This window comes from Hordeum vulgare, chromosome 1H, assembly GCF_904849725.1.
Source record: "Hordeum vulgare subsp. vulgare chromosome 1H, MorexV3_pseudomolecules_assembly, whole genome shotgun sequence".
Taxonomy (NCBI): Eukaryota; Viridiplantae; Streptophyta; class Magnoliopsida; order Poales; family Poaceae; genus Hordeum; species Hordeum vulgare.
In genome coordinates this window covers 4,046,230-4,055,275 of record NC_058518.1, presented here as the reverse complement: position 1 = coordinate 4,055,275, position 9,046 = coordinate 4,046,230, and the positions used below count along the sequence as shown (strand labels likewise).

The 9,046-nt window shown below is 41.9% G+C and overlaps 1 protein-coding gene across 1 annotated transcript; it reads right to left on the bottom strand.

The window, feature by feature from the left end:
* Positions 1-5,827: 5,827 nt before the first annotated feature.
* Positions 5,828-7,206, bottom strand: LOC123394941 (protein trichome birefringence-like 8). The gene is made up of 3 exons (XM_045089840.1): positions 6,905-7,206; positions 6,437-6,826; positions 5,828-6,347 (listed from the first exon to the last, which is right to left on the bottom strand). The coding sequence occupies exons 1-3, from the start codon at positions 7,204-7,206 to the stop codon at positions 5,828-5,830; spliced, it is 1,212 nt and encodes a 403-aa protein (XP_044945775.1).
* Between the last annotated feature and the right edge of the window lie 1,840 nt (positions 7,207-9,046).

Below are 9,046 nucleotides of genomic sequence, written 5' to 3'. Positions count from 1 at the left end.
GACATCTGCCATGTAAAACATGGGAGAGAAATGCAACATAAAAACTAATAGGAATGCTATCTTCCAAGGAAGCGACTTCTGAAGACCACAAAACAAAAGTGCATGCTGGGAGAATATATCCTTATTGGCAGTGCAGAGGGGCATATTTATTGATAAGGAGTATAGTTTTATTTCATTTATGTACTGGTAATAGTCATGAAGGAAAGCACGCATTACTACTATGAATTGAAGGTTTTTTCCACACCTGTGCAGATAACTTTTGCTTGAACAGCTACAGTACATATGTGAATAGGTTGCGCCAGTAAGCTTCATCACACTGTAACAAAACAAAATGATAAATAACTGAAAAGCCAACAACAGTTGATGCCAAGAAGAGGGTCAATATCCAGCCCTTTGAAATGCAAATAAATCAAACTGGAGGCTAGTACTAACCAAGCATTGCTCCGAGCATCATAAGATGATAAAAAGTAAATTACTTGTGTATTCAGCTAAATAGTCAATGTTACTCATGTAGTCGGCTAATGATAGAATACCAGGTTGCTTTCACATAAAGAATGAAGATTGCTATGAATAAGGAGTAGACAACCACACATACTGTTATTTTTGCTATTCTAAATTCTAGACAGTTATTTTTGTTTTCAATAAATAACATTGTAGTAATTTAACAAATTCTCCCTACTGGTTCTAAATAGGACCGTGAACATGAGATGCATGTCATTTCTTGTCCAGCGGTAAACTAATACCCATCTACTGATGGCATAAAAGAAGTAGCTTTGTTCTTCCTCTGATCCTGACTGAGATAGTGAGATGTACACTAAAGTTGATGGTCATGTCATTGGCAGACTAGAACACAGAACAATTGGTGGGCGCACCGTCGTACCATGAAAGTCTGATGTGCGCTTGTCTAAGTACTTGCGTTAGCATTCTGAAAGTTGTGTGGATTAGGAAATGGTTAAACAAAATGCACCATGTTCTCAGCTATTACTATAAGTACATGGACCTAAAACATGGTGAAAACATCGATCCATATGGTTCATTGATGATATGGCGTAAGCCTGAAAGGAACTCTGTGATAAATTACTCCACAAGAATCACGACTATTATCAATATTCATACTCCTCCAACCTAAACTTAGTAACAGTAACACAACCTCAAGATACAGAAAGATAGCGCATCTGATATAAATCAGAACAACTAAAGTCCAAGTTTGTGTAACCTTATAAAAAATATCTTTTGTTTCAAGGAAAGCACCATTAGTCGACCTAGCTTTCAATACCTGCAAACAAATATTTTTCCGTTAAAATAGATATTCTACTAATAATAACAATGCATTGTAAAAACTCATGACTCAATTATGTCAAATTGAGCCATTGCTATTGAGCTAAATAAGCTAGTGATGAATTGATTCCTGAAAACTGTAAGAACTGTAACTGAAAATAATTTTCTAACATAAAACAACTTCCGATGATTTCCCTTCACAACTAAACGTTTTACCTAAATATCTCTAGTTGCAGAAATATTTGGAATACATAGAAGGACGATATATGTGCACAGGAAATAAGTTGGATTGGGAATGTGGTCAACCAATCGATGCCTACATCATGTTTCCTTGCTCTGAATTTGTTTTCTTCAGAATGGCGACTTTTCACTCACATAACTAAATTTGATAACAGGTTCATCTTCCTTGCTCTAATCCTCACTTTCATCTTTTTTCCGAAACGACCCTCAGGCGGACTCCATTACCATTGATAATGAAAGAAAAGTATTTCATCACGTAATGCATGATGCTTGATCTATCCATCAAGGTAGATGACAAAATAAAAGTACTACTGTCATGCAGAAACAAGGATTGGAAACAATGGTGCTTTCAGTAAACTGAAAAAATGTTTTATAATGTTTGCCAAATCAGATTACCACCTATCAGGCATGAGTTGTTGCTTTAAACAACAAGCACTAACATTGTTTTTAGCCCTGTGAAATTTAAATCGAAACCTGAGTATTAAGCTTGTACTAGTTTGGATATGCCCAAATCAATTAAAGTTGGGGTGAAATCAAAATTGAATAACATAAAAGATATACCGGATCACTTAATCACTTGAGATGTAGGTGTGCATGACACCATCTGGAACTAAAACGAATGCAGACTTCGAGCTGGTAGCACATCTCAGGGGTGACGGTGCTGTCAAAATTGATGGATTGAAGGACTAGAGGACAGCAGGAACAGGAGCGAACAACACCAAGCAACCGAGCGACCATCACCAAGCAAAAAAATCAAGCAGCTGCAGTGTGTTGTCGGCTACTAACAGCAGGAGCAGCACGGGTCGGCCACGAGCGGGAGCGGTAGCAGCACGTTCGGTCTCAGGTCGAGGATGCGGGCCGCAAGCTCCTAAACCTAACCCTAGGTCGCCGCTGCAAGGAGAAGGGGATGAACGGGAGATGTGGAAGACGACTCACCGTGCGTCGCCGGACGGCAAGCCACTGCAAGCGGAAGGAGGAGGAGTCGGTGGTGCTCTGCTACTCAGCTCGTCGAAGCCCGACCACGAACAGGTCGGCGGCGCGACCGTAGAGTGGACGAGCTGTAGGTGGAGGAGGACCGCGGGCTCTGGAGCGATCTTGGGGAGGGAGACCGCGGGCTCGGCATCGCCTCCAGGTGGAGGAGCGAACGGCAGCGTGCAGGGGTGCGGGGAGGGTGGGAGCCGCAGATGGTGGCGGCGGTGATTTGAAATGGGAGGAGCCGACGAGTGGTTCGGTAGGGTGCGGGGAGGGTGGGTTTGCTAGTTTTTTTTTCCTTTTCTTAGAAGGATGAATAGATGAAGGATGGATGGACGTGGGATTGCTAGGAAATGACGGTAGGATTTGTGCCATGTCATCGATCCGTGACATAAATAGTTCCACCAATCAGAATCCAGCTTATGTAATTGTGTTTTTTTCTTTTTTTTTTCTTTTATATTTTTTATCCTCTTATTTCGGATAAACACTCAACATATTAGCCTTATGTGGTATGTTTAAATGAACCTATATTTATGGACCCATATTGGATTAGATATTAGTCTGAATATATGTTGGATTTAGGAAATATGGACCCATATTGTTGTCTCTAGTTGTATTTTTTGATTGCCTAAAAAGAGTTGTCCAATATTTATTATTTCACTCAAAATAAAGCTATATGTTTTGGTTAAGTGTTGTGGGTGGAAACACTTTTCATTTAATTATGATAGTATTTGGCATTACTGACAAATTCAGCCACATATTTTTTATTGTCATGTTTAAGTTTTTATTGTGTGAAACACCAAGTTAAGGTTCCCTATACCACCTTTTAAAAATATTTATCTCAATAGGGTCTACACATTATGAGATTAGCATGGGCTCATATATTTCATTTTGGTAATTATATTGTATTTTCTAAAATATTTAGGATATTAAAATGAATAATTATAATTTATTGGTATTAATCATGATCACATATTTAAGAAAAGATTCATGCATTTCTCAATAAATACGTATATATATTTTACACAAAAAATATGTAGAGGCAGAAAATGGAGAAAGGGAGAAAAGAGGGGGCGGGGGTGCGGGAGAAAAAGAAAAGGGAAAACCCAAAAAAAAGTAAGAAGAAAACAATGAAAATACTAACATGATACACAAGAAAAGACAAACAAAAACTGAAAACCCCTTACAGGTTTGGGTCCATCTAGGTCACTTTGTTGATTCTGTGCTGCATACTTGTTTGTATAAAAGGTTATCATGATCCGTATCCTTGAAAAAAAAAGAGGTTATCATGATCAAACTTATTTGAGCAACATCGAAGCTCCCAAACTTGTTGAATTCTGGTAGGAAGTACGGACTACCGTCTCTTATGTTGGATATTCTCTTTACACACAATCCAACACAAATATGGTCGCTAAATAGGTCACTTTGTTGATTCCGTGCTGCATACTTCTATAGGCGCCAAATACCATTTTGGGTCCATCTTGTTTGTATAGGTTATCATGATCCGTATCCTTGAAAAAAAAAAGAGGTTATCTTTATCTTTATCTTTCTATATATTCACCACTTTCCCTAATAATAAAGTAAATACAGTTTCTGGTCGTCCGTCTTGAAAATTACCCCTAAAGTTTGCATAAATTAGCCACCATGCCACCGGTAAGTAATAGAAAACGTTTCATAAAGTAAAAAAACTTTGACTGGGCCGGACCATGTAGAAACATCCTATATTACGCTCTCCATGCTGGTAGAATATCCAACGCACCCTATGGGCCGGCCCATGCACAGGCGCCTGCTTTTAGTTCCATTTATTTATTTATTTTCAGTTCCGTTTTATTTTTTTATTTTATATAATTTAGAACTTCAAATAATTTTTAAAATTTTAATAAACTGAAAATTACAAATCAACACATTTCAAAAATTAAAATGTTTGTGACTTCAAAAACTGCTCGGAGTTTTGTAAAAAATGCTCGCATACACAACAAAATATTTGCAAATTTAGAAAAATATTTGTACAATAAGAAAAGTCCATGATCTGAAATACAATTCCATGTATTAAAAATTATTAAAGGCATTTAACAAAATGCTTTCTAATTCAGAATATGTTAATGCATTTAAAAAATGTCCTAATATTTTAAAAATAGCTAATGCCTGTTTTATTAGTTTCTTTTTTTTATTTAAATTTTTCCGTTCCATTTTTGTTTATTTATAATTTAAATAATTTAGAATTACAAAAACTTTTGCATACTAAAAAATAGGAATTTTGAATTAAAATGCTGACGGCTTTTTATTTCGAATTAAAAATAGGATTCAAAAAAGGCGCCGGATTTTTATATATATTTTTTTCAAATTCCAAAACAATGTCCATGAATTTAATAAATATATTACTGATTTATAAAAATGTTTGTTTATTCAGAAAACTTCATGCGTTTCAAAAAAATGTTTGTGAATTTAAAATAAAATCCTCCAACATCAAAAATTATGTTCGTCTTTTCTTGAATTGGTCGCCAATACGAAAGAAAATATTTAAACCCGTTTGAAATATAAAAAATATTCATGATTTTTAGTAAATGTTTGTAAATTGTAAAAAATGTTCTTGATTTTAAAATTGTTCTCATATTTGTAAAATTGTTCATGAAAGATCTAATGTATGTAGTTAAACATTAATGCTTCTAAGTCTATGTGACAATAGACCTGTGTGAATTTTGAAGAATAAACTGTTGGATGCATCGGATTATTATTGTATGTTTTCTAAAAAAATCTTGAAATTCAGAATAATTCTTTGAGTTACCAAGATTTTTGACAACCATGATATATTTTTTTAAATGTAAAGATTGCTTCAACTTGTAAATAAATTTAAAAGAAGAAACATTTTCTTGCCTTTGTGCATAAAATTTTAAAATCAAGCGATGATGTGTGAACATAATATGGTTATCATCATTAAAGATTATGTTTTTTTCCGTTGCAACGCATGGGCCATTTTGCTAGTCATGATCAAACTTATTTGAGCACCATCTAAGCTCCCAAACTTGTTGAATTCTGGTAGGAAGTACGGACTACCGTCTCTTATATTGGATATTCTCTTTACACACAATCCAACACAAATATGGTCGCTAAATTCAGTACTCATCAACGAACCAAACTCACTTAATCTTGATGGGGGTCTAATATGTGTATAATTATATTAAAGTTCAGAATAAATATAACTATATAAAGTACTACAACCTAAGTATTTAGATGACTACACAATAAAGTTTTAATTAGTTATGCACTAGGACTGGTCCGATCTTGCCTTCCAAACAATATACATGCACACACAACCACATATATATTATGCATCTACCTATCTATTAATCGACCCCATGTCGAATCCCATGGACACGAGGTGCCCGTACATCATCTGGTTCCACACGTCCGGCACACCCGGCAGGCACCAGTGGCTACAATCCTCGGGCGCATCCGATGGCGTCTCGGGCTCCCGGTACCGCGACGGATGCCCATCCCTCCTCAAGCCCGTCGTGTATGTTATGTTCAAGAACACCGCATCCTTGTTCATCCCATGCCGTCTCCTCATGCTCCGTGCCACACTCGAGATCATTGTATTGATCCACGAGTGCTCCTGCTGGTCCCTCTCACTCGTGCTCGTCGTCAGCGGATCCCATTGGTCCGTGCAGGAGCCACCCGTGTCCCATGTCCGATTGCCGTAGTGTGATGGGGAATAGCTCCTGAAGAAGAGGTGGCCCCTCTTGGAGAGTCGGGGATTGGTCAGTGCCCAATCTTTCACCGTCTGCAAAGACCGTCGGAATGCTTCCTTGATGTTTGTTGTCACGTTGAACCGATCGCCCACGGTGAAATAGTTTCCTCTGCAAGCATTGATTGCAGCTCCAGTCAAATAACTAACCATTGTGATAACAATATAAAAATTTCATGTGGCAGCTAGCTAATTACATACGATTTGATGGTCTTATGCAGGTTCCACCAGTGACCCGTGTTGAGGACGAGCACATCGGCGCTGGCCCAGCGGGCGGCATGCCGCGGCACCACGTCAAGCCGGATGGCCCTCTTGATTGCGCCATCGCTCGTCGGCGGGAGACGGTCGACCTTGACGAGCATGGGCGCGCGGTAGTACTCCACGGAGAGGTTGTAATCCGCAAAGACCATGGAGAGGTAGCCCTTGTGCCGGCTCAGGGGCTTCCCGAACTTCTCTTTTATCCTCGAACCGGCCGGCACGGCGGCGGCGAGCATGCACAACATGGACTCCCATTGGTTGCGACCGATGGAGTCGCCGACGAACACGATCCGGCCGTTCCGGCTCCTCTCCAGCATATCGGACGCGTTAAACCTATCAAATTTAAACATGTAAGTTCTATTTCATTGGAGATGTCAATGACGATAACGATGACGATGAATACAAACATACTTAGGGAGGTGGCAGCTACCATGGCGAGGTTGCCAGCGCCACTGACGAAAGGACGAGTCGTTTCGGCCATTTTGCATGCAACGGAAGCCGGGGTCGAGGAACGGGTAGTCCTCCCCATAGGTCGTGGTGGTGGCGGTGATGTCCCTCACCCATTTCCCGTCGGAGTAATCGCACCCACCGTTGACGTGGTTGATGAGACGCGGCGGTGACCGAGTCGGGAAGAGGGGCTTCTGTGTGACGATGACGGAGAGCATGAAGAGGACGAGCAAGACGGAGAAGATTGTAGCGTGTCTAACATGCATGAGGTTGGTCTGTGGCTATACCTGGGTGGTGATTGAAGGCTTGAGAGGAGAAGGAGGAGAGTGAGCGAGCGAGTGGCGCTAAGAGCATCTCTAGTAGAACCCTCAAACCCCCAAACCCTTAAAAATAACCGTTTTTTACAGTTTTCGTCCGAAAAACGGCTTAGACTAGAACCCTTAAACCCTTAAACCCGTAAATATTTTTAGAGGTCCAACCCTCAAACTAGTTTTGAGCCTGTAGAAGTGAGGGTTGGGAGGAGAAACTCCTCCCAACCCGCACTCCACCTCAGCTCCAGCGCGGGAGGGATTTTCATCCCGCTTCCGTCTCCAACCGCCGCCTCCTCGCGCCCGCCTCGCCGCCATGGAGGGCCCCGCCCCGCCGCCTCCTCGCCGGCCGCCGCGCACGCCCCGGCTGCCCCCGCCCTCGCCCCTGCCGGCCCCGCGCCCGCCCCGGCCGGCCCCGCGCCCACCGCCGCGCCGCCCCGTCCGCAGCGCCGCCGCGCCCCCGCCGGCCGCCGCGCACGCCCCGGCTGCCCGCGCCCTCGCCCCTGCCGGCCCCGTGCCCGCCCCGGCCGGCCCCGCGCCCACCGCCGCGCTGCCCCGTCCGCAGTGCCGCCCCGCCCCGCGCCGTCCCGTCCGCAGCGCCGCCGCGCCCTCGCCGGCCGCCGCGCACGCCCCGGCTGCCCGCGCCCTCGCCCCTGCCGGCCCCGCGCCCGCCCCGGCCGGCCCCGCGCCCACCGCCGCGCCGGCCCTCCGCAGCCCCGGCCTCCCCTCCGCTGCCTAGAAGGTTCGAAAGTTATGTTAAATTCCAGTCATTGTTCAGAGATTGTTGTGTTCCTTTTTCTGTGAGCATGCGACATTGTTCATTCTATCAGTATTTGGTGTTAAGTTATATCTGTCTTATTCTATCATGTTCATTCTCTTTCGAATCCTAATTTTGATTTGTGTTTTTTGCTTTTGATTTGTGTGGATCTAGCGGTTTGTAGTGATAGATTATGTCTCTTGTTCTTAGGGAGTGCTGTAGAAATTTTCTGCACTAGTATTGCTCTGTCATGGATTTGTGTTGGTGCTCTGTCATGAATAGACGCTGCAGGCGCCGGTCCAGTATTCAGTTTTGTAGGTGCATTAGTGGTGGGATTTGGGGTTGGGATCTGGACTCTGATTGATCTCTGAATTTATGAATGTATTCTCTTGTTGATCTCTGAATTTATGAATGTATAATAGACCTATAATGTGGAAGAGAAGCTTAGTTTTTCTGTCTCTAGAGTTCCATATTTTTGGAGTCTAACAGGCAACAACCAAAGTATCTATTGAATTTTATCTGAAGAACATTATGTAATCATATATCTAATGAAGCTTGGACTAGATAATAGTATACTGAGTTTGCAAGATAAAATAAGGCTGATATGCTTGGCATGAATAGAACTGATGTGAAGTAGAATGGTATACATCTTCATTTCTGAATATGTTTCCTATCAGAGTTTTAAGGGTTGGGGTTGGGGCAAAGACTAGAACCCTCAAACCCAACCCTTATAACGGAATATTCCGTTATAAGGGTTGGGTTTGAGGGTTCTAGTCTTTGCCTCTGTTTTTCAACCTTTAAAATTGTCAAAAATGACAAATTCTCAACCCTTAAAACTGATTTTAGATTTAAGGGTTTGAGGGTTCTACTAGAGATGCTCTAATGCCATGCCAAAAGCACATGCAAACCTCCGGTTAGAGTCTTCATTAATTAATTAATAGGTTAGTTAGGTCAATCATCATCTTGGTGTGACTCTTTCTGTGCAAGCACCCTTTTTTAGCTTGGTAAATATGTTATGTGCCCTTTTTCCCATCCAAAGTG